This window comes from Crassostrea angulata, chromosome 6 (genome assembly GCF_025612915.1).
Source record: "Crassostrea angulata isolate pt1a10 chromosome 6, ASM2561291v2, whole genome shotgun sequence".
NCBI classification, from domain to species: Eukaryota; Metazoa; Mollusca; class Bivalvia; order Ostreida; family Ostreidae; genus Magallana; species Magallana angulata.
In genome coordinates, this window is record NC_069116.1 from 26,715,516 (window position 1) to 26,742,768 (window position 27,253).

The following is a 27,253-nucleotide window of genomic DNA, read 5'->3' on the forward strand; positions in this document are numbered from 1 at the left end:
CAAAAAATCAAAGAGCATGCCTCCCTCAAATCAAAGGTTTACAGTTAATTTTACAGTTTTTAATACCATTTGCAATTTGTTTATCACTTTTTACCAAGTATTTTGTTGGTTAGAAATGATAGAAAAGAACAACTATCACTGTAGTCTACTTTATGGTGCACTCAAACGGAAGACTTTTCGTTGCTCGCAGCGAGCCTCTAGTTTTTCTCTATTTTTTCATATGCAAAAATTCAACACTCAGTGTGCCCCCATTTTCTCACAGGGATCATAATTTGAACAAACTTGAATCTACACTATCAGAGGGTGCTACCATGTAAGTTTCAGCTCTTCTGGTTAAATTAATGGATTTTGAGCAGATTTTAAAAGATATTTTTTCTATTTATTCTTATGTAAAAATTCAAGACCCATTGTGGCCTCATACTAGCTGCAATAATGTAGCCATCACCAATTTTTTTATTGGGGGGGGGGGGGTAGGGCTACAACTCCATAGGATCTCCGTAATGGTGCCAATTTCAGCTCATGACAAAAACTTTTTCGTGTATGTCAACAACGCATTCTAAGGGAAGTCTAACATAAAAACGATCTTTTCAGACCGAAGTCAGTCACATTAAATAAATAATTTTGTACATACGGAGATCCTATGGAATTGTAGCCCTCTCCAGTAAACATCAGATATAAAAAATCTGAGAGGGCCACATTATTGAAGCTAGCCTCATTCTACCCTTGGGGATCGTAAATTTAAACCAACTTGAATCTATTCTGACTGCAAGAGGATGCTTTCACACACCAAGTTTCAGCTCTTCTGGCCAAACGGTTTTTGAAAAGAAGACTTAAAAAAGCGCGAACAAATTTTCAGCAATTATACAATTATTTCATCTCGAAAGAGAGCATGGTCGTTCATTTTAACAAATTTGAATCCCTTTCTGACACCAGGAATGTTCTGTGAAGTTTAGTGAAAATTGACCCAGTGGTACTGGAGAAGAAGGAAAAAAAGTGAAAAATTATAGATGGACAGACAGATGGACAAACAAACAGATAGACGCATGACATTAAGTAATCAGAAAAGCACACTAGCTTAAGCTTTCAGCTCAGGTGAGATAAAAAACTATTTAAAGGTTTTAATATTTGTTTCAATTAAGACATTTTTTGCAAATTAGGTTTTGCAAAATTTTTCACCCTGTGATTTATAAAAAAGGGTGTACATGTACTAGGTACTTTGTTATACATTTGTTTTTAGAAATTTGGTTAAGATAGCTTACTACATCAGACCCCGGGCCATAAAACTTCGACAAGCTCACTTTAGATCTCAGTCTCACTTTTCCACTATATATTCTTTTTTAGCTGGGGGAGCTTATGCTATACCCTCAGCGTCAGCATTGGTGTCCGGACCTGGTAAAAGTTTTTGTTGCAGGTCATATATCTAAGTTATTACTTGTCCTATCTTTATCAAACTTGCATGGATGATGCATCTGGACCTACTTATGGACTTGAAAGACTTAATTGGATGCTGAATCTTCACAGGCCATGAGTTTCAGATGCCGGAGAAGCTTAAGGTTTTTGGAGCAGTTTAAAGTTTTTGGTGCAGGTGCCCTTTGATAGCAATTTAAAAAAGGTTTTATACACACAGATATATACGAAAATAATATTACAGATTAATATAGAGGTAGCGATTCATATCATTGTACATCTTTTTTCGTAGTGTTCTGTGTTCTCAACCTCCTATCACTGCCTATAGATCTTGTGTCAAAATAGTCTAAAATTAGAAAAGAAAAAAAACCAAGTATATAATATAGAAAAAAAGTTATATCAAGATTACATTAAATCCAGGCACGTAGCATCGTTTTTGAAAGTGGGGAGGGGGGCAGACGAATTGCAGACGTTTAGGCCCCAACATGTTTAGGCCCCAAGACGGTTAGGCCCCAGGTAAGATGTTTAGGCCCCAAGATGTTTAGGCCCCAAGATGTTTAGGCACCTGTTGTTAATAATAATAACTGATAGTTGAAAGTACATGGCTTTTAAGCACTTTGGAGCCAATAAATGCAATTTACTTTAATTTGTAGTAAACTAACAATCGTTACGCAAACATGGCGTTGTTTACTTTATACACAAGTTCTTGAAAAACTTTAATCACGAAAAACATTATGCTATTAACTTGCATGCACACGCTATCAATGATAGTATCATCGTGCGTGGTTATGTGTCCGTACTTTAAATCAGTTAATACTGTGATCAAATCATACTATCATCACAAAGAAACGAACAAATGTTATATAAGGGGAAGTATTTCATTATTGATATTTCAAGAAAAGAAAACAAATTATTGTATTTTTTTCTATTATAGGAATTATACAACACTTGAATGTCATAAAATTGTTCAGTAAGCTTATTTATGGCAACTTATTTATACATAATATTTTTAAGAACCCTTATATATCCTAAAAGAATTCACCTACTTATTACCCAAATACAATTGAAATATTATTTCTGTGATCATACTTGTACAATTAAAGGATATCTCCCCAAATTATGTAATTTTTCTGCCAATGAAGCTTAACTTGTATTTGGCCTGTCTTCTTTTGGAGACCCGGCTCTTCATGGTTTACTTCCAAAGTGAGGTGTGAAACCCTATTGTATTACTAGAGGATCTCTTCATTATCTTCTCCTAATTAGCACCTATCTAGAGAGGGAGCAGGATCGATACGGTGGGGGTGTTGTTTTAACAATTTAATTCATGTCATACACAAAGTAAATGAAAGTCTTTACCGTTTCTTTGATCTCTGATTAGAAAATTAAATATAGAAAATATAATGATGTGACAAAATGATACGATATTTAAAAAATAACAAATTATGCATAAGATGCAGATTATACTTCTTTATAATTTTTAAAGTAAATGAAGTTTTAAATAATAAAATGTAAATTATGATTTACTTATACAAATGTATGCTGGTGCCTAAACCATTATTCATTAAAAAAATAAAATGAAAATTATAATTAACTTAGAAAAATGTAGGCTGGTGCCTAAACATCTTGGGGCCTAAACATGTTGGGGCCTAAGCGTCTTATCAATGAAGGGCCTAAACATCTTGGGGCCTAAAAGTCTTGCTACCGGGCAGACTCATCCAAAACATCTTTAGGTTTTTTTATGTACATGTGATACAATTTTTTAAAACAACGATAAAGGGCGATTTTTAACGGCAGATTTCATTTCTATACCATCATGACCATAGAGCATATATTGAATGACCATTTATGTATATTTTTTTTTCGGGAATAAATTGTTATAAATTTCAGTGTCTGACAACCGAGCCCCTGTGCAAAAAAAGAGCGACGAGAACCGAATACTATTTCCTCGGGATCGAAGTTCGTGAAATGAAATAATCACACAAACCCAGTGTCAAGAGATGTGTAAATGAGTGTTAGTCTGTCAAAGCATGGTTAGGGTGAAGTTTACTTCGCATTAGATTGAATCAGTGGGATTGGTACAGGTCACACCCCTTATTCCTTTGTTTATTTATGTGCACAGCGTCAAGGAAGGTGCAAAGTGATTGAATTGGTAAGAAACTAATATGAATTTAAACCTGTGATTCCTGTCATCATTATTATTTATTAATAAAGCTGCTCATGATGGTTATAATCAATAATGGAATTCGTTGAGAAAAAACCCAATGTCAGGCTAGCAGATAGAATATAAGCTTATATACCTTCTGATAATTCATTCCGATTAGACAGAAGCAATACGCAGATTTTGAATTGTTCAGTGAAATTACAGCTAGCTAAGTTAAGAAAAATTTTCGATTGGAGAAGAAATGCATGCAGATTTGAGAAAACTAGGAGTTAAAAATGTATTGGCTCTACTAAAAATGGAATCGCAATGGTTTAAAAAAGTATTGTTGATTTTTTCAAGTGACTTAATCTTCTAGCCTTCCAACTATGAAGTCATGAACAGTGCTGAAACCAACCATTTCATCATCAGACAGGGTTAGGGTTTTACTTTTATTACTGGATTGAAATGACTGATGGTCTTATGTTTGTTTCAAATCTTGCCAGTTACTGATCATGATCATGTTTTTATTTCTTGAAATGTTAAAAGCCCAATTTAATATAAGTTTACCAACCAAGAAATGTTTATACAAGGTAGAGATAAGGAAATTTTATGTGATAGGTTGATATGCAATCATAAACTCAAATATTTACCAAGTAAAAAAAAAAAAACACATAATAACTACAGATTTTGGGGGTAAGAAAACAAATCAGACAGAAGTTGTTTAAATGTACATGTTATGATGCCACTTGATAACCTTTTTCCTGTATCTACAAAGGGTTGGTGAATTAAGGGATTGCCATCCATAAGGTTGTAAGGATGAGTCTTTGTTATTCATTGTTTAATTGACTTAGATGAGGAAATAACACTAAGGGTTGTCAGGTTACTTGCTAATCCCTTGAAAGGGAAAGAACGTGCATTGGCTCCTATGAATTGCAGCTCAATCTAGCTAGCCTCTAACATTGTTAACTAAATCATGAAAGTACATGTACATCATCAGTTTCTTACCATGAGCTTGACAAAGGTGTCTGATTGAATTACATGTATACTGGTGTCTCATAATATCGCGGTACTTATTTTTTTCCCTAAAAAAAGATATACATGTACCAAGTTATCATTTTCACATGTCATTAGTGCTGTTCAAAAAGCTTGTATTAGACTAGCTTTTCTGAGGAACATCAATTTCCCAACTTCCTTAGTTATTTTGTGTGCTATTTTTAAATCACAAGTCTTATTCACCTTCAAAATTAGAGAGTACCATTGTATCGCGGCATTGGAAATCTGGAAGCCTGGTTCAGTTATAACGGACAGTTTTTATTTTTTAAAAATAAAATATGATTCTTCGTGAAAGCAAAGTCAGTTAAACTGATTAGGGAATGAAATATTCATTTTATTATGCTTTTTATTCAGTTTTTTTTTCATCAGATACATTGTGGAATTTTGAACTTGCTTTCCCTCAGGTAAAATTTTTATTTGTGAGAAAAATTTTATTTGCCGATATATTTGACAACCTTCTTTGCACTCATCCTGAAGTTGGTGCATGAACTCCTTGTGGGAAATGGTGGAAAAAAACGGGAATCCTATTTTTTGGAACATACCGCGATACAACGGAACACGCGATATAATGAGAAGAGAGTATATATCATATACCTAGTAGTGTATCAGCCCTGATACATGTGTTTTGGACTAGGTGAGACAGCAACCAAAAGCTAGGGCTGTATCGCCCTCGGGGCTGATATTTCTCTGTCTCAGTCCATCGTCAATGGGGTGTATTGCCCTCAAATTTAAAATCGCGAATCCCAAATATCTCTGCTTTAACTTATCGATAAGACTAGTTTGTGAAATAACCCTACCATAGAATAACAAATAAATAATACAAAGCATCACCTTACACATCTGAATATTTTTATTTATTGCTAAAAATTGAAAAATAATAATTCAAAAATAGCGCCAAAGAGTGATATGTATCTAAGTAAGGAGAGGTAACCTACACAACGGTTGTGTATTTAGATTAATTAAGGTTGTTAAAGAATTTCCATTCATTTTATTTAATTTGATGAAAAAATAAATGTAGCCCCTAAGAAGATTTTGAGGGATGACATTTATGTTATGTTTTTTTTCTTTATTTACTGCATACAGAAAATTTAGAGAAAGATGAATCCTCAAGGAGTACCCCCTATGACCGGGGCAGCTGGTCCGGTGTCTCGCGTTGAGCTTCGTGTCGAGTGCAAAGATCTGAAGAAAAAGGACGAATTTTCAAAATCTGACCCATGTGCTGCTCTATATGTGCTGTCTAGAAAAAGTCAGAAATGGGAGGAGGTATTTTACTGTGTTTTTCTATTGTGCCTGTGTGACAAGGCTAATATTACTGCTATTTGGTTATCATATTTTCTTTCATAAATTCTGTATGTATCTTGCACTTTTAGGGGCCTAGGAATATTGTACATCACATATGTTGTATACAATCTGTATGACTATAATATAGTGTAATCTTTGTTTGTGAAATATTTTCTGTTCCCTTTAGCCTAATTTAAGTTATCCATGCTTTACCCACCAAAAAGCTCCATGATGGGTATATGCAATGTATTGACATTGGAATAACTTTTTTTGTCTACAGAAAATCATTTTTTGGAGCAATATTTTATCTCTCCTTTCAGCCCCATCTGGCTCTTACTTTGTGAAAATAGTGTGCATGTTTGAAGGTTAAGGGTTTTTAATTTAAGTGACCAGCTAAGCAAATTGCAATTAGTCCCTTTTAACTGTAGTTTTCTTTGATAAATACAGAATCCATTTTAGATGATCTTGCACTATTGTAATTACCGGTATGTCTTTTTTCACTATATAAAACTGCAATCTGATCAATACATATTAATTTTAAAGTTACAAGGTGAATATTTAGTATGCTTTCATTCATAGAGGGGATAGGGTAGTCATGCAGATACACTGTACATATATATATGTTAAAAGACTCAAATTTCTGTAACATTTACTTATCAATAGATTGGACGTACAGAGCTGATCAAAAATTGCCATGACCCCAAGTTTGCCCATGCCTTCACTGTGGATTATTTCTTTGAGGAAGTACAGAAAGTGAAAGTAGAAGTGTATGACCTAGATAATGAAACAGCATCCCTTGCAGATGATGACTTTTTGGGCATGATTGAATGCAATTTAGGAGTGGTAAGTAAACTGTGTACCTGATGTGAAGCTTATTCAAGGAGTGATCATTAAAACTGTTTGGCAGATTAGGGTTCTTAGATTTTGTGGTAAACTTTTTTCTCTTACCAATAGATTTCTGATAGCATAGCATCCAGATGATCCAGTTTATAGATTTCATATACATGAGTACCTCTCATCTTCAGCACTTTGTGTTGGCGCATTTGATAGCGACGACTGATTTGGACACAGTAGCCCCGGGTTCGAGTCTGGTCTGTCGCTATCACGGTAACATTGTAACCTTAGGCAAGTTACTTTACTCTACTACTGCATTCTCTCCTCCCAGGGGTTAAAAACTGGTACCTGGCACATGAGCGAGTTGGCTATGTGAATGTAAAGCATTAGCACTGTAATTTGGCAGCTCTGCTTGTATGTTCCCTAGGGAGTTGAGGATGCTATGGATTGTAGGTTGGGTCTCGCCAGGGAGTAATATGTAGAAGTCGTGTGAGGCAATGTACTTTGCGAGCAAGACTATAAACCCCTACCTTTACCTTTATCTTCCTACCAATCACCCTTTGACACATTGATTTTGTGATATTCTCCTTTCCCCGAGACTTTGTTAATGATAGCTCTTACGCTTTTATCTGTAGATTTGGGGTTATCTCTTTTACCAGGCTCTTATAAAGAGTTGAAAGTAAATCAGAATCTCCATCAATTGAAGTACCAGTAATTTCATAGTGGGACTTGATATTATTACTACATACCATTTTTGCATTGTTTTCTCCCTTTCCTTAACAGATGGTTTCTGGAAATCCTTTCAGTGTGCCTTTATATTATTAGTACATACCATTTTGCAATGTTATCTTCTTTTTCTCTGCAGATAGTTTCTCGAAATCCCTTCAGTGCACCTCTGCTGAAAAAGGATGGAAAACCCATGGGAGGATCCACAATCACAGTAGGAATTTTATTTTATTTTAAATGCAATCAATTGAATATATTATTATAGAAAAGTGTAGTCAATATATTATGTCATTGAATATCTGTGATTGATTTGTATTGGAGTGGATTGAAATAAGTTCAAGCAAAAGCAATTAATATCCTGGACTATACTGTTTACAGGGTTATTTTCGCCCGTGTTATTTTCACCCTTCAACATTTGCATACGGTTTTGCCCTGTCTTAAATTTGTCCAGACATGCTTGTGTACTAAACAGATAACTTTAAACATTGGTATTCGCCCAGTCTTAAATTCACCCACTGACAACGAGGGTGAAAGGGGCGTAAAATAAAACTGGGACGAATATTTCCCTGTACACAGTAATACAGTAATAAGTGAGAACCTTATAGCCTAAAATATTACATCAAAAAGGGATGCAAAATAAAAAAAAGAAATTTTTAAACCATTGTTGCTACCTTTTTACAAGCATGTGTTTGTTTGTAGATCAGATCTGAAGAGGTAAAAGAGGGAGGAGAAATGGTTCACATGAAGTTTAGAGCCACCAAACTCGACAACAAGGTTCGGGTTTTTTCCTTGATTCCTTGAAAACATTAGATTAGATATACAGATGGAAAATTGAAATAATTGTGGGTGATTTGTACCCAGTAATTTAGTATCTGATTAAAATTTATGCAGAGGCAAATTCAATAAAAATTGTAAAATTTTCATTGAATAATTTTTATTCTATCAGGATTTTCTTGGAAAGTCAGATCCATATCTAGAAATTTCAAAGAGAGCTGCGGATGGATCTTGGCAAGTCGTTCACAGGACAGAAGTAAGTCAGGCTCAATGCATTTCAATAAAAAAAAAACTGGAAAGATTTTTTGTCATGTACAAACCCTGGGTTTTTTTTTCAATGAAGGAACAATCCTATTCATATTTATTAAAATTAGGATAAAAATTATCATTTAGCACTGTTCTTTTTGTAGGTTATAAAGAACACATTGAATCCTGTGTGGCGGCCATTTTGTCTTTCCTCTTTTGTTTTGTGTGGAGGAAACAAATCTCAAGAGATAAAGGTAATCTATCATCCATATCCATATATGGTAATATATCATCCATATATGGTAATCTATCATCCATATCCAAATATGGTAATCTATCATTCCATATCCATATGTGGTTATCTCTCAATCCATATCCATATATGGTAATCTCTCAATCTATCCATATATGGTGATCTCTAAATCCATATATTCATTAACTGATTGATTACTAGTATATACTGGTACTGGTTCTGTCCCTCTAGAAATGAAAACTTATACAAAAATGTTACTAGATGGCAATTGAATACAGGTACAGTTAAACACGCTTATAGCAAACACACTCATAATGAATTGATACTTATAGTGAAGTGATTTTCATTTCTCATTTGTTTTAAACATGTGAAGCTAACGGATAATTTAAAAAATATACAGCAATTTAAAAAGTTCCTAGGGATATAAACTTGGTTGGTCACAGTGAAGCCAGAAGGGCTTCTCAGAAGATCACTTACCAACCAAGTTCATATCCCAGTGAAATTTTTAACATTGCTGTCTATTACTTAATATATATTTAAGAATGGTAAATCGTTCAGAATCATTAATATAACGGTGTTTTTATGTTTAAAATATTCAGTCAAGCGATAAGCGCGTGTGACTATCATTGTGATGTCATGGAATAGTTCACAGAGAATTGAATTGATATAAGGAAGCATATTTGTAAATGTAAGTATAAGGAATTATGTTTATAATGAAGCAAAATTGCCTGTCCCTGGATCTTCATTTCAACCGTGTTTTACTGTATATACATACTGGTATATATACAAAGTGTTCTCAGTCTCTTGAAAGTAAGGATTCTTGTTAGTGTCGGCCACTAATGTGCCACTAAACCTTTGACTTCTGGACTAAACTAATGTCTGTTGCTTCCCAACAAATATCTGTTTACAGTACGAGGACTCTTCCACTGCAGTTGTTGAGCAGACTGAAGTTAAATCCTGATCTGTACATTTTAAGATGTGCCATCACAAAAAATAATTTCATAAAGAAATTAAAAAGAGCTTAAAAAAAAGATTTACCTGTACATACTTGGGACTGAATTTGTGATATCACATTGTGTATAAAACATTAAATTTTATTGGTGTGAAATTATAAATCTTGATGCATGTTTCATTGAATGTGAAATGTATGAATATTTATATACTGTGGAATCATTAAAATTCTTGGGGGCTATTTTTTGTGGATTGCTTAAATTTTACAGGTTCGTGGGGACGTAATTTTGTGTATTTTCGTATACATACAAATGGAATATGGCTTTTTAGCCCTAATTTATTAATTCGTGGATGAGAGGTACCCATGAATTCCATGAAAATTGAGCCACCACGAAATCTAATGATTCCACAGTATTAAGAGAAGTCAAATAAATTGACCAAAGAAGTGAGTTCTTTGAGCATGTACATGTAACTGTTCTTCTGTCATCAATGCTTCTTCCTTGGTTTTCTGTAGTTTGACTGCTACGATTATGACAGTGATGGGTCACATGACTTTATCGGTGCATTCACCACTACCCTAGAAGACATGGAGTCCAAAACTCAGGGAGGAAAGGAGGTATGTGAAACATGGTGAAAGAGTTATCTCCCTTTTTAGTGTGTTTGTTCAGGAGAAGGCAGAATATTTAAACAATAAAATGCTTTCTTTGGTGATTCATTTGGGATATGAAGGTAGCAATATTGCAGAAAAAATACATATTAAACCTGTGTTAGCGGGTTATGTAAATTTTTTCTGCAATCGTTAACTTCATAACCCGAATGAATCATCAAAAAAAAGCATTTTATTGTTTATATTAACATCTTTTTTATAGCTAACTGATAAATTGATTATGAAAAGTAAGTAAAATTCACTAAATTACTGTTAATGTACGTAAGTACGTTAGCTATAAGAAACAGCCAAATCGTCCTCAGTGTGACTTTGAGTTTGACATCGTCATAATTATTTCGTGCAGTCCGTGATTTTTCCTAGGTCGCTGTAGGTTTGGACCAATCTATAAACAGGGCGTGTTGATATCTGTCCTGTCAGTTTCTTGTCAGTTTCAGCCGCTGTAGATTTCGACCATCGATAAACGGGGCGTGTAGATTTCAGTCTGGTTGTTTTTATAGAGCTATGAATTAACTAAAAGTTTCCGTAAGAAATAGAGGGAATAATACTTGATAGATGTAAATATATGTCCTTGGTTACACTACACTAATGTGCTTTCAATGAATATCTATGAACTTCATTCAATCACAATCCATGTAGGATGAAAGCTGTTGCACTATATGTAGCTGATATTGTAGCATTTGGCATAATTGATTATTAATGGTGATTTGTTATATAGGAGAAGGCCATTGTGGTCTGTACATTTGGTATATCATCATCCCTATGTTAGAAAAATTGCTGTAGGAGTGAAGTCCAGTGGAGTTGAAAATCTGAGAGATCTTTCTCAATCACCCTACTGCCCCCACAATGAGACAACAGTCCCATTAACTCTTGGTGTAAGATGCTAGACTTTTACAGGACTGTTGCAATACTTATTCTGTCCTTTGGTACAAACTTAATTTCTAACAACCAGGCAGGAATTTGATTCTTTGACCATTTACTAATAGGATTGTTGTTTGATAAAAGAAAAGAAAAGGAATGTTGACATTAATGCAGTAAACTAAAATAAATTAAGAAACTACATTGATAGTACCCATTTGTTACTGTATGTAAATTCCTATCTGCTTGCTGTGACCTCCTGTTCTTGGAACTTATAGACATGTATAAAGAACATTCTATTATGCCCTGTAACTCTTTTGGTCAGTATATTTCATATATAAAACCATGGCAGTTGAGGTATTTATATAGACTTTATTGCAGCCTTTTGAGGCATTTAACCATTTAATGTTTACTAATGCATGTATGATAACATATTTTTATAAAAAATACAATTGTGTTCATTACAGTTGCACATACAAAATTTTGTAAAAGTCCTCTAGTCCTAATTTCCTATGAAGGTCAGTCCTTTTATCCTCCACACAATGGCTTCATTGCAATCATGTTCTCAGCACATGTCAGTGGCAGCTGAAGCACTTTCAAAATGGCCTCACACACACCCTTCATGGGTTCGATACAGGCTGAGAACGGTATCAGGAGCACATACAGCCAGGCTATAAAGAACGCCACAGGCCAGGCTAGGAACCACAGGATCAGAAACCACAGGATCGCCCACAGGATGCCGGGACACAGGTCCCCTCCCTTTCCACTACCCTCGCCCTGTCCCATTAAAGCTGGTTGTCAGTTGGAAGCTGTGTGGTGATCTGGAAAAGAAAAAAATTATGAAGCATGCTTCTTAAATTTGTTTACTGTATTACTCCCACAGTATTGCATAACTCCTTCAATGGCCTTGATTTTACACATTATTAGTTTTGTGGATGCATCTATTGGTTAGAAGAGTTTTATATAAAATTTTATGATAGCTAGGGTCAGGTAAAAGAAAGACCACCCTACCAGCAAGTCAAACAGTGATGTACCAACTAGTGACCAGGATGTTTTTATCAACAACAAAAATTTTATTCAAAATTTAATTGATTTGGTTGGGGAAAGATATGAATGACTTCCTCTGTCTGATATTGGAAAAATAAACATTTTAGATTTTTAATGCAGGTAGTTACCATAAATATTTTCCATGTATCCATATAAGGTGTAATATACCTTTCAGATGATATTGATCTATGAAATATTTTAAGCAAACAAAGCTCTTGAAGTTTGAAAGTGACAGTGTAGTGTTTTATAAACATTGGAGAGAGTTTGATGCATGCACTGGTTTACAATGTCTGCCTGTTAAAGTGCTTTTAATAGCACACTTCTCGGAACCAAAAAATTTGTCTATTTGTATCGGACAAAAATCCTCTTGGCATAGTCTTGTAAAAATTTGGGTCTGACAGAAAATTTTAAATACTTTGTATGCACCAGTTTTTCTCAAGTTTAAGTTAAGGGCAATCTAATTAAAATTAGATCTTTGATCCGCTCCTATTAGATCGCTACACAAAGCGATCTAATAGGAGCGGATCAAAGATCTAATTCTAATTAGATTGAGTTAAGGGTAAAAATGTGATTTTAAAAAGAAAATTTCAAACACCTTTACACAAGTACAGTGGATATGCTACAACTCGGGATTCTTTGTGTACCTGGTACTGGTAGTTGGTAATAATGATTACTTGACAGATTAGAAATGTTCTTTTTTTCATTAAAAAATATTGGGAGAGCATAATTCAATCCCTGTTTTTATTTGATGGGGGTGTTTAATGGAATGAAAAACGACATTAGATGAGGTTTTCTGAAAGATATTTAAGAAAAATTTTCATTTGGGGATATTTCCATATTTGAGTGTTTAATGGGGAAAATTTTGCATGTTCTTCGGCTTTCTACCCTATCTACTTACTAATTTAAACACAAAATATTTAAAACGAAATTGAAGAGAGTTTATCATTACTACTGGTACAAGTACATGAAGTTTCTCTTTTACTGGTTGATTATTCTGCTGTTAATGTGTCTTGTATCAAAATATTATAATTTCTAAATATGTGTAAGAAAGAACACAGATGCAGGTGTGTTTCAGATTTTTGGAGGGGGCGATGAGCTTAGAGCCATTAACTTGACAACCTGATATTATCTGATATGATATCCAGGTACACTACCTGTACCTGTTGACAAGGTGTAGTCTTAACTTTCAATGTGATTATGATATTCCTTGTGTTGACATAGAATGGGTGTTGTTAGGTAGACACATAAACAATCTCTGCTGCTTTAGTCTCGACCAGCTCATAATCTACTGTTACTCTGTAAATGGAATCAAAAGGGTGATGGGGGTTGAGAGAAGGGTGGGGCACCTAGTAGGGTGTAACATTTAAGATTAAAGATTTTGGTAAAAAGAATATAGCCTCTCTGGTCATAATCAAAATACCGTATACAGGGTTATTTTTGCCCTGTGGTTTTTTCTCTCTCTTCTACACTTGCAAACAGTTTTGCCCTGTCTTGAATTCACCCAGACACAGTTGTGCGATATGCTTTCTAATTAACATAGTAGTTTAAACACTGTTATGAAATTGCCCAGTCTTAAATTCCTTTGCTGACAATGAGGGCGAAAGAAACGAAAATAAAACGGGTATACAGTGATTGTTAAAGATATGACTTGCTATTCTGATCAGTTTTAAAAATGTTCAATATGTGAGACAGCAAAACGCGCATCTTGACGAGTGCACATTTTGTATTGTAACTGGGTTTTCTAAAGGAAAAATCTGGTTAATGAAATGGTGGAAATGGCAGGTGGGCAGCTACCAAAAGGGTACCCCTATTGTACGGATAACTCCTCCTACAGCTTTCAAGATAGGAAGTTGTTCTTATGCAGATCAGTTGTACATATATCAGAGATGTGCATATTAATTGGATATTTATGAAAAAAAATCACTTGTTGAATTTAAAGTTCACACAAAAGATAACCCAGTTTGCTGTCACACTGACAGCTTTGCTCTTAAAGCTATGTACAGTAAGGTCAGTGCTTTAAAACAAATCTTCAAAATCCATGCAATTTAATTGATGTGTTAACAATAAGTGTAATTATCACAAGGAAATTTTACTATAACCAAAGCTTTTGGTGTTTTGGAAAGCTGCCCGTGGTTATGAAACAAATGATCCTCAAGCCTGCAGGTGACAATGACTGATGAAAATTATGTGCATTCAATAAAACAACAATTCTAGTCATCTAAAGAATAAAATACTGACATTTGTAGCAAGTACTTGAACAGCTGTTCTCTTTAGGGAAGTGGACAGGTATTAATTGCCTTCATCACGAATGAACGAAGACTAAGCATGTCCACTTCTTTGAAGAGAATACTGTAAACGTATTATATTTGGCGTGTACGATATTTTGCCGAAATTAGTTTTTGAACAAGTTGGCGTAGATTTGAATTAACGTATTCTTGAATGTGACTACTCTTATACATATATGCATGGCATTTAGCGATGTACTTGATTTAGCGGAAAACGCATTCCGCCAAAAGCGCTAAATAGAATACACAGCCAAATGTAGTACGTTTACAGTAGTACAGTACTTAACACCTTAATGCAAGAAAGTACAAAGGCTGTAACTTAGGAAAACAGTACTTACTTGGGGTGTAGCTGAACGAAGGAATAAAAACACTGTTGATCAATGGACAATGCTGCTCTTAGTTACTAGTAAATTGTCAGTGATAAAACAGGAAAACAATTGACTTTTCTATCCTGCCTCTACCATGCTTTTGTCCGGGAGCTATTAGGATACGCTGTCAACAGCTGTTTAGAGATATTGATCTTGATTGTCAATTTATGTTGCTAACATTTATGTTCATAGAGGTATAAAATTGCTTATAAATTGCTATATTTTGTCACTGCTAAGTTTCTCATTTTGATAATTTTAAGGGTTGATGGAGATTGATGAAATTATGAACCACAGAATTTACACCGAAAAGTTCTGAATTCAGTATATCAATGTCTCATTGAAACTTGGGTCCAGTACAAACTACTGTTTAATGACAGTACAAACTACTGTTTAATGAAAGAAAAAAAAATGCATGCTTAAAGCCTAACAGGATCCGGGTAAATGATATTGCTTACCTAATCAGATTCTAGTAAATCCTATTGCAGTCCAACATTAAATATGCTAATGAAATTTCCTTTCCAACCTCTATTGTTGATGTTTTTGAGATCTCTATGACAATATTCAAATGAAAGGTCCAAGGCAGTGTTATCTCTTTCACAAACGCCCCACCCATACACGGTCAACCAGAGCTGACCATATAAAGCAAACAGCACTGACCTAGTGTATTGTGCTTCAATGTGTCAACAAGTTCAGGGTGCTGGGTAAACATTCTACACTTTAAAGCTATATTGCTGAGTGTGGCTCTGGAATCGACTCATCACTGACTGAGTAGCTTCAAAGATCATAAGGAATTCACCTGCATACCTGGAGGTTAATGAACTCAGGTGTGCTGGGATGGAGATTTAATTGAATTGGAGAATATCTGTCAATGAACATATAATATACTATTGGTAATTGCATCTCTATTTTGGTAATTGCATCTCTATTACTTTAACACTCCAGTGAAAGTCATAAAATTTGAATAAAATTTGAAAGGATATGTCGCAAATATATACAACAGGTACTTGTACCTGTTCTTGGATGTAAACCTAGATAGTTAAAATTGTTTTCATCACATTAAGTATTTATGGCTTAGTACATGGTTTTTGAGAGGCTTACATGATTTTGGTTGATATCTGATATATAATCTTAAAACTTCTCCCCCCCCCCCCCCATTATCAAAAGTTAGCATTATATATAACATACCCCACCCTTGTGCATATACTAGGTAAATCAAGATCTGGATCAACTACTACTATAGACTTTCATAGATACTTACATCTGATGGTGTTAGTATCCTCACATACACTACAAAGAAATGAAATTGCTCCAATATATTACGCAGGGTAATGATTCGCTTAATCTGGGATAGAGAACCTCACATGAACTGTGCACGCTAAGAGTTGTAGGGTCACCGACTGATTGTCAGCTGATATCACAACTCATTGTGATTTTATATTCTAAATTTTTTTTTGCTATGGCACACTCTGTTTATTGGAAACTATTTAAATGATCACACTGTTGTTGACTGGGTAAACAAAAAGGCCCTGCCCAAATGCGGAGGCGGTACTTTTTTGAGAAATCAAATGCATGACATTTTCTATTCGTTTAAAAATGCTCAAGAAACAAATAAGTTTTAAGGCAAGATCATCAGTAAACTAAGTACACACCATACAAGTACCAGTGTACTTAATAAACTAAGTCATTGACAAAAAAAACAGACTTATAGTGGAGAAATAAAGTTGATACCTGGTACTTACAGTAAAATAAGAGGTAAACGCCTCAAAAGATGGAAGGTAGATTTCGAGAAAAGTGTTGGAGAAAGGTGTAGGCAGTGTTGCATGAAATAGCCTTAAGCTTTTATAGCTACCTTTATTTGACTTGAGAATGCTGAGTAGGTCAATGAAATTGAACGACTGTTTGCTTATCCTTATACTAAAACATTGATTTAGATTATGGTCATCTAATCTAACAACGCATTTTTGTCAAAGCAAGTTAAAGTAAATTGGGTATATATGATTAACATTTTATTAATAATAAACTTTTTTCATAGGATTCAGATATAACTGCATAATTACTGTATTGAAAAAGAAAATAAGGTACAGTGCACTTTTGTTACTAAGAACTTTGTAGATCGAGGTTTAAAATTCAATATTTGTGCTGCCTTGATGTGTGTCAGGCTATGCGGTACATTTCAATCGATTTTTTATTACGTGATATTGGGGTATAGGTAAATGTTTACATGTGATTAAACATGAATTGTACACTTTTAATTAGTGTGCTTACGGGTATTTAAAAGATCAAAATCTGACGATAGAAAGTGAAATCACATAACAAAAGTTCTTTCTTCCATATCAAGTGATTCAAAGATTTGGCTGATTTTATTTCACACCCCAGTCAATATATGGAGGATATAGGTACTCAGATGTTGAAAACTAGTAACTGAATTTTTAGCCGGGCTCTGCTGAAAGCAGAGTCCTGGCTATAGGCAGGCCAATCGCCAATGTTACTATAAATAGCACAAATAAACAAAAAACCAAACAGCGTCAAGGTGAAGCTTCCGCTATACCAAATAGTTACCCAAAGAGCCACGTTTTGTCAAAAGTGTTGGCATTTTGTTTCTTTTTTTAAATTTCAAATGAATTGTCTCTCTTTTTTAGTTTTCTTATTAATAACGTGTTTTTAAAACATTACTATGCATTTAGGACACATACAATGCGCATGAATTTCCATGAACTACTTTGCTGCACGATAAAGAAACGGGGATTGAATATATAATGCTTGTTGCAAAATTGAAGGCAGCAACTATTGAACTTTTTCACTTTTACTAGACAGACTTATTTTTTGTTTATAGCCGCTTAAAAAATTTGGTCGCTCTCTGATGCTTTGCCGACATTAAAAGCATGAGAGAGAGCGAGAGAGAGAGAGAGAGAGAGAGAGATTTTCAGTCTTTACTACACAATACGCGCGTACGCATAAAGGCACACCAAATGAGCCCGGCTTTCAGTACTTCAGTACTTTGATTATATTAGTGTCAGTGATAATAGTATATTGATTTCAGTAATGTTTTACATGTATTCTAACAATATGATAATTACCAGACTGAGTTTTAAAATGCAATCACTTCAAACTAATTTTACAGATTTGTTCCAGTTTAAATGTTGCTAGAATATTTATCTGTCATGTATATGTCTGGTATATGTCTGTCATTGACTTTTGCCATTGATGACCTAAACTCCAACCCACACTCCCCAACCCCACCCAGACACTCCACATCCAGAACAACTGCCAGTTGACTTAAAAGTTATATGTTGTACCTTAATTTTTGTTTCATTAATCAAGGCATTAGTGATGATTATAAAATGAAAATATTTGATTAATAAATTTTAGGGTTATAGGTATCGTATTATTTCTATCCAGGCCCAGTATCCCTGCATTAATCCTAAGAAACAGTCCAAGAAGAAGTACCAGAACTCAGGAGTTATACACCTTACAGAGCTCAAGGTAAGACTGTGTTGTTTAAGGTACGGAGTACCACTGTTAGGAGAGGTAACTCTTTGAACTGGAACAAAACCACTTTAACAAAATGTTTACTCTGATATATACCATAATCATTGTGTTAAATAATGATTTTCTTCAATTTTGTCTCACAATATTAGGTATGCTTAAATTTTTTAACTTTATATACATTTTAAGAAGTAAATTATGATCATTAAAGTATCAGATGTCACTGAGTAAGAGGGAGTTTTGAACTTTAAAGATGAAATTTAGATTTTACTTTATATAATGGTACTTGTTTTCATTGCACTCATCCTTGTTTGTTTCAATTTTGTGAGACGAAATAAACCATCATATTTTAGATATTCCAGAGACCATCATTTCTAGAATTTGTGTATGGTGGCATGCAAATAAATTTTACAGTAAGTGATCAGAATAATTATCTTTATACATGTAGAACATGTATGCAATGCATGAATGCTTTCAATATGTAATCATCATTCCATTAAAGAATGATATTAAGTTGACATAACTTTCTGATAGGTGGGAATTGACTTTACTGGATCCAATGGAAATCCTGCTAATCCCACTTCTCTTCATTACATCAACCCTTATCAGCCCAATGAATACATGCAAGCCATACAGGCTGTGGGCAATGTCTGTCAGGATTATGACACGTAAGACAATCAAAACCCAAATTTTTTTTTCTGTCATTTGGATTATTTGGAGCCTTAAAATTAAAACTTGAAATTAATTCTTGAAATTTTGGGATTGAGAGATTATTATTCTGTTCAAAACAAATGTTTTATCTACTGGTATGTTTATCATCATCCACTTACAAAGGTTTATTAATGTGTTAAGAAGCAATCACTCCCTTCAGTTATACCAATTATTAGCTTCACCAGTCAGTTTAGCATTTCATTCTCTTTTGAGAATATCTTGTTGATACATATTTTATGGTTCATTCTTTCCTGTGATTTCCATCAGTTAAATCAACAATAAATGTTAAAGCATGGGTTTCCTGACCACTGTCATTTCACTGGGTGACACTTTGTAGGGACAAGTTGTTTCCAGCTCTAGGATTTGGAGCCAAGCTTCCAGACGGACAAGTGTCAATGGAGTTTGCAATCAATTTCAACCCCAGCAACCCTTATTGTGCAGGTAGGGGTTGAATATCACAACCATTTTTTTTTAACAAAATAAGTTTAGTGCACACTCTTACAACTTGCATAACATGCGATATCTGCAGTCATACTCCTGCGGCATCCAGAAACATGCTTACCGTAATGTCGCGTGTATAACACACACTTTTTTTCAGCCAAAATTTGATCAAAAGTGGGGGGTGCGTGTTATACATAGGACAAAAATTGTACCCCATTTTTTCAAGCTGTGATTCTTGATACCACAGAAGTAGTGACTGCCGATATAGCGTGTTATGCAAATTGAATGAGTGTATACTAAATTTACTGCATCAGAAATACCTTATTCTTAATTTTTTTCCCCATGTATTGAAATATTTATCCTCTCTTAACACTATTTCTTGCATCAAACAAGTTTAAATATCGCCAGTGTATTCGCCATTACGTAAGTAGCCACCTTTTGACTCGGCGCGTGGTCAATGTTTGTTTAACAATTTCCGGTGTCAGAAGCATGCACCTCTCCTGTGTCGGACTTCACAGGGTGTTTTCAAGTGCATGTATATTAGCAATTATTCTGATTTTATTAAACTTAATTACTTTGTGTTCTGTTATGCAGTGAAACGTTATTGCTTTACATAGACACTGCTAAATTACATCGATCATTTGTATGACTTGATAATGACGATATACGACATACGAACGTTTCTTCACAGTGTTTATTTAAACAACAATCAAAGGGTTTGACTATAATTAATCAATTAAATCATTTCTGGTTTATGTCTGCAAACATTATTACTTTTAAGCACTAAGCTCGGTTGCAGTTCTTCTCTATGTATGATGATCTTCTACTTCTCCGATGTTGAATAAGAAACAATTTACGAAGTGTCAAATGATTTTTGAGACCGCCCATGTAAATCATGCCATCCTTTTTAATTAAAAGTGTAAGAACTTTGACTCTAATATCGCTTTGGCCATGTTCCGATCACGAAATTACAGTAATTACGCTTGGGTTAAAAAATTATCATTAAACATCGATAGTTATTTGGGAATATGGCGGCCGTCGATTTTCATCGTCTGTGCTATGTTCCGATCTCAAAATTAAAGAAATTGCGCATGGATTATAAAATTAACATGAAACATTGATAGTTTGGGGGAAAATGGCAGCCGTTGATTTCGCCATTTTTTGGGTGCGTGTTATACATAGGACCTGCTGTTTTTCGCCATTTTTTGGGTGCGTATTATACAGAAGTGCGTATTATACACGAGACATTACGGTAAGAAAATTGGTAAACTTTTGTTACTATGTATGATATGCAACCCCCCACCCATTTTTGATCAAATTTTGGCTGAAAAAAGGTGCTTACTATACACAAGACTTGACGGTACTGCTTATTGAAATGGAAATATGAACTCCATTCTGTATTGTCAGTACTTTGATTTTGAAAGGAATTGCTGGTGTCCTTGAGGCCTACAAAGCTTGCATACAAAGGGTGACTCTCTATGGCCCGACCAATGTAGCTCCCATCATCTACCATGTAGCTAGATTTGCTGAGCAGGCCCAGAAAGAAGAGGCTGAAAAAGGGGCACATGTGGGTGTTACATTTATCTTCTATGTATTAATATCAATGCTTTCACAGTAACTGAATTATGAATAAATTTTATGACAGGTACATACTGTGTCTATGTTATTGTAATGGCTAAGAGTAAAATACATAGAATTTTTCATTTTCAAAGCTAACACTTGTATCTTTGCATTTTGATAAGAACATTGTGCTTTGTGTTGTTGTAAAATTATATAATTGAACAATATCTTTATAGTTTTCTATGACATGAAAAAACACTTTCATCTCATGGTATAACTGAAAACCATTCATAAATTCAAAACAAAGAAAAAGTTTTTAAAGTTTAACAAAGCACCCATTTCCCTTAATGAGTCAGCGCTCTTTCTTGTAGGCCTATTTTATCTTACTACTTCTGACTGATGGCATCATCACAGACATGGACAGAACAAGGGACGCCATTGTCTATGCCTCGGGTCTACCCATGTCCCTCATTATTGTGGGGGTGGGGGAGGCAGACTTCAGTGACATGAACTTCCTGGACGGGGACAATGGAGTCCTAAAGGGGGCCAATGGCAGACCCGCTCTGAGAGACATCGTCCAGTTTGTGCCCTTCAGGGATTTTAAGAAGGTAACTGAGAAAGATTAGAAACTAGAAACTGATATTACACATTAGTAAAATAGGATGTAATTGTACATTTGATGAATTTTCTCTGCAAGTTTTTTTTCCAACTTTTTGGGAATAAAATTATCGTTGATTTGCAGATGAAAGCAGAGGTTTGTTTAGTTAGTGCTTCTATCACAATGTAGCTCACATTAAGTTTAAAGTTTGAGAAGGAATAGGACATGAACCTCTTAAGCCACCGTTCCATCACACTTCGCATTTTTAAAACTGTCTAAATATTCTGAACTACTGGTATATGCATACAAAGAAACATGGGTGAGACTAACTTAACTGAGGTTTCATAATTCAGTTGTGTTGTATAAACTTTATTAATTAAAGAGATTTCTTAATGTCATTATTCATTAATATATTTATTTAAACTAGTTCATCCATAGCAACGTGATCTGTTTTGCAGTTCTTTAATTTGCACACTATAGTTTTTCGCTAGTTAATGTGAGGTTTTACAGTTGCTGTGTTATATTAACACTACTACCTGTGTAACTATTTTGAAAATTGCTTTGAACAATGCATATATTTCTTATGCCCCATTTATCATAATCAGAACTATTACAGCAACACTATTGACAAGGTTTTAGATAGAAATTTTTCTGACAGGAAATGTAGTTGGCTAGAATTTGTATTCTTTTCTTTTCTATTTATATATTTTAAAAATCAGAAAAAAAGTAATTTTACTATTTATACAGTGTTCATACCAATACTTTTTCTTTGATTTGAGTATTTAATGTGATTATTTATTATAGGTAATAAATGTTGGCAGAATAATTCTTCTACATGTTATTAAATAAAAAGGGGGGATGCCATTTTTAGCTCACCGAGACAAAGTCAGGGGGAGCTTATGCTATACCCTCGGCGTCGGCGTTTGGACCTGGTTAAAGTTTTTGTTGCAGGTCCTGTATCTAAGCTATTACTTGTCCTATCTTCACCAAACTTGCATGGATGATGCATCTGGACCTACTTATGGACTTGAAAGACTTGGATGCTGAATCTGAGTCTTAAATTTCAGATGCTGGAGGAGGTTAAGGTTGTTGGACCAGGTTAAAGTTTTTTTTGCAGGTGCCCTTTGATAGCAATATCTAAGTTACTGCAGGTCCGTACTTCACCAAACTTGCATGGATGGTGTGTCTTATGATACTGATGCACCAGACAGGCATGAATGCTGAATTTGACCCATAGGTTTCGGATGCTGAAGGGAGGTTAAGGTTTTAAGAGCTGGTGTTTTTGGAGCAGGTGCTCTCTTATGATTATATCTTAGTTATGACTGGTCCTAACTTCACCAAACTTGCATGGATGATGCATCTTATGATACTGATGCACCAGACAGGCTTGAATGCTGAATCTGAGCCATAGGTTTCAGATGCTGGAGGAGGTTAAGGTTTTCTGAGCTGGTTAAAGTTTTTGAAACAGGTGCCCTCTGATGATTATATCTTAGTAATTACTTGTCCTAACTTCACCAGACTTCCATGGATGGTGTGCCTTATGATACTGATGCACCTGACAGGCTTGAATGCTGAGTCTGAGTTATAGGTTTCAGATGCTGGATATGGTTAAGTTTTTTGGAACAGGTCACATGTTTTATAGATAATAGTACTATTTCAAACTTGCATAGTTGATTAAACTGTAATATGAATAAAACACAGAGGAAGCTTCAGATGCAGAGCCTGATCTCCATTATCAGGGATGCTAAAAAATATATCTTAGTTATTACTGGTCCTAACTTTACTAAACTTGCATGGATGGTGCGTCTTATGATACTGATGCACCTGACAGGCATGAATGCTGAATTTGACCCATAGGTTTCGGATGCTGAAGGGAGGTTAAGGTTTTAAGAGCTGGTGTTTTTGGAGCAGGTGCTCTCTTATGATTATATCTTAGTTATGACTGGTCCTAACTTCACCAAACTTGCATGGATGATGCATCTTATGATACTGATGCACCTGGCAGGCTTGAATGCTGAATCTGAGGCGTAGGTTTCAGATGCTGGATGAGATTTGTTTTTTTGGAACAGGTCACATATTTTATAGATAATAGCTTGCTTACTTGATTTAACTATATTATAAATGAAACGCAAAAGTAGCTTCAGATGCAGATCTCCATTATCAAGGATGCTTAAAAAATTCTCCTATCTCAAACCTGCTTGATAGATGTGTTCGTTGTTAAATGATATAATATGATTTCTATGATATAGTATTGTATGATATGATACACTATTGTTTTATATGATTCAATATTATATCATATATCATTGTAAAAAGTTATATAATACGATATGATTTTGTATTAAATTTTTTGTACATTATGATATGATATTGTATCATGATATTGTTATGTATAATATTGTTTTATATAATATATTTTTATATCATATGAAAATGTATTATATGATATTGTATAATGTGATATTGCATCATTTAATACAATATAGTATAATATGATATTGTATGATATAATATAGTACTATTGTATCAATTGATATAATACAATGTTGTATCTAATTTTATTGTATCATATGATACAATATCTTATCATGTATCAAATATACAATATCATACAATACAATATCATACTATACTATTATACAATATAATATCATATGTTACAATATTGTGATGTATTGTGTGATATAATATTGTATTATATATTATTATATTGGATCATATAATATCAATATCATAATTAGGGCTTTTTTTCTTTCGGTCAAAAAGACCTATTGTTTTCATTCTGTTTTATTATTATTATTCTTCTCGACAGAGTTTTGTCAGCGATTTTTTGAAAACGGAACCGAAAAATAAAAATTTAATATAGATTCTTTTAGCAATTGTTTAGTTCTCCCGTATGTCCCTTTTTGGACTTCCGGTCTATATACTTCCGGTTAACACATTTAAAAAACAATACATTAAAAGGACCTTTGTATCTATTTTATTTTTTAATTATAAACTATGAAATTTTGGATTTAGATACTTCATAGTTTGATATACAAAATTGTAAACGACAACTTTTTTCTATCTCTTGTTGTTTTCGAGATATTAGACTTCAAACTATGAAAAAAGGGGGGATGAAAAAAGTAAAAATTGAAATAACCACCAAATTTGTTAAATGTGGAATGGAATATGTTAAAACTGTCATAATTATCATATATTTAAAGTTTCGTTTGAAACCATTGAGAACTTCCGGTTTTATAAGTTGATTAAAAATCGTCTATGGGTGTTTTAATGTTAAACTGAATTCACGCGTGCCACGTTTTCTCAAACAGTTTTCAAGTAAATATTTTCATATTTAATTTTTATAATGAAGGACCAAATACGGAGACCGGAAAAGGTTTTGGGATTAAAATTTTGAAAAATAAGGGATCTAGAGGGGTCAAAGTTGAAAACAGCCCTTTAGCTGTATCTTTTTTATTTTTCATCCGATTTTCAAAATCTTTTCGGTTAATAGTTCAGAGTAAAGAGTACAATTTAAAAATTATGGTCCGAGGGGCCACTTTTTATCTCCTTATAGGGGTTTGAAGGGCCTAAAGATCATAACGATTTTCAAAATCTTTTCGGTTAATAGTTCAGAATAAAGAGTACAATTTAAAAATTATGGTCCGAGGGGCCACTTTTTATCTCCTTATAGGGGTTTGAAGGGCCTAAAGATCATAACTTGTTTAAATTTCAAAATTATTTTTTGGAAGAGTTATCTCGCTTTGCTCTAAGAATGTATAGCACAAATACTCTTAGCATACCAAGTTTTGCGTCCAAGGAATGAATACTTACTTTGAAATGATTTTTTTGAAAATATTCTTCTGGAAATTAGATGTGTAGCTACTTGTTAAGTTCTAGAGTTTTCTTTCTTTTCACACTGCACTACCCATGAATTCTTATTTAAGCAACTGGTTATACCAGGGTGTTCAGAAAATTTGGAAATAGACTTCACAAAATTTTTTAGACATTTTAAAAAAAAGAAAAAAAGGAAACTAGGGCTGTCGAAAAGCCCTTACTTTTTGTTGAAGACAAAAAAAGTTCTAGTTTATTATGATATTGTATTATGTGATCAAATACAATAATGTATAACAAGAAACAATATCATATTATATGTTACAATATCATATTTCATCATTATTTATTACAGTATTTTATTGTAATATATGATATATATTGTAGGTATCATAGGATGCAATATCGTATTTTATATTATTGTATTGATAAACATTGTATCATATAATACCCTATGAAATGAACATATGATTATTATACAATTTTTTAATATATGATATTGTTATACGATATTGTGTCAAAACAGTATCCATGTATATCCAAGATCATTATTAACTATAATTTTCAAATAATATGATAAAGGTAGTCTCATAAAGGTGATTCCTCAGAAAGGTGATGCCTTGTCTCGATGAGCTTTGTAATCTGTGATTTCCTATGTTTATATTTGCTTATGATGTTTCATTGATAAATTGTTCAGCTGTTAATTATAAAACAGATTCTTATTCTTGGTTAAAATTCTTTGACAAACTGTCAACAATTTCTTCTGTAGACTACTGGTGCTGAACTGGCCCGTCATGTGCTAGCCGAAGTTCCACAACAAGTGGTCCAGTACTATGAAATTAGGAAAATTCCCCCCAAACCACGACCCACTCAAACCTAATTAAAAGGGAGACAACTGGTTGATTTAATTTTGAGGGTAACCAACCAAGAAGAGGCAACTTTTATGCTACAGAATTTGTTGACATTTGTAAAATTGTTAATACTATAGTTATATTATAATGTTGTATGTTCGCCAAGTGGATAGGACTTGCATGTTATGGTGCAATTATTTCAATTTCTTTTGTTCTCATACAGGTATTCATTGAATATTTGTTGCTTGTTCTTCAGAGTAAGTGTAATTTAGCTACATACTTGTAGCTGCACTTGTATGATGTAATGCTTGCCTTTAAGCTTAATTAATTCAAATGTACCTAGTCATTCTATATATATATATATATATATATATATATATATATATATATATATATATATATATATATATATTTTTTTTTTGTTATTTTTTGCTACTAAAATTTATGTTTCAACAATTTATATTGGTGAGATGTGAGGGATATTTGACCCTTATTTTCTTTTTTATAATACATGAACAACTTTTTTTTCAGTTTGTAGTATATGTATTTACAATTCTAAGCAACTTTTTTTGCATTTGCATTATATAGTTAAATACATATCATTTGCTTTATTATATTTATAGAAAAATCTTTTATCTGTTGTAAGTTATTTTAAAAGACAATTAATAGATTAGATGAGTGCTTCCATATTTTTTCTTACTTTATACATATAAAGCCTTTGACATAAGACTTTTTCTAACCTCTATCATTTAGTCACACTTAAGCATATAACTTAAGGGTATTTTTGAATTAAAGAATATTCAAAACTGGAAAAATTGTTTCAATTTATTCATTAACATGTTAACATCAAAACAAAGGCAACACAAAACCAAAATTATTGTTTGACTTGATAGGTAACAGTGT

General features: G+C 33.6%; 1 protein-coding gene and 1 long non-coding RNA gene across 4 annotated transcripts; one reads left to right on the plus strand and one right to left on the minus strand.

Annotated features, from left to right (window-relative positions):
• Positions 1-3,380: 3,380 nt before the first annotated feature.
• Positions 3,381-27,165, plus strand: LOC128187832 (copine-3-like). Its single transcript, XM_052858458.1, has 15 exons — positions 3,381-3,556; positions 5,684-5,863; positions 6,545-6,724; positions 7,581-7,655; positions 8,141-8,215; positions 8,388-8,471; positions 8,626-8,715; positions 10,180-10,281; positions 18,287-18,370; positions 18,727-18,786; positions 18,908-19,041; positions 19,422-19,525; positions 20,950-21,092; positions 21,457-21,693; positions 26,269-27,165. Exons 2-15 carry the CDS (start codon positions 5,699-5,701, stop codon positions 26,377-26,379), a joined length of 1,644 nt encoding a protein of 547 aa, XP_052714418.1. The 5' UTR covers positions 3,381-3,556; positions 5,684-5,698; the 3' UTR covers positions 26,380-27,165.
• Positions 11,544-16,641, minus strand: LOC128187834 (uncharacterized). 3 transcript variants are annotated; one of them, XR_008244092.1, is made up of 4 exons: positions 16,627-16,641; positions 16,146-16,174; positions 15,343-15,749; positions 11,544-12,008 (listed from the first exon to the last, which is right to left on the minus strand). It is a non-coding gene; the product is annotated as an uncharacterized LOC128187834 (long non-coding RNA). The 3 variants fall into 3 exon arrangements; XR_008244093.1 differs by having other exon boundaries at positions 16,616-16,630; XR_008244091.1 differs by lacking the exon at positions 16,627-16,641 and having other exon boundaries at positions 16,146-16,519.
• Positions 27,166-27,253: the final 88 nt, after the last annotated feature.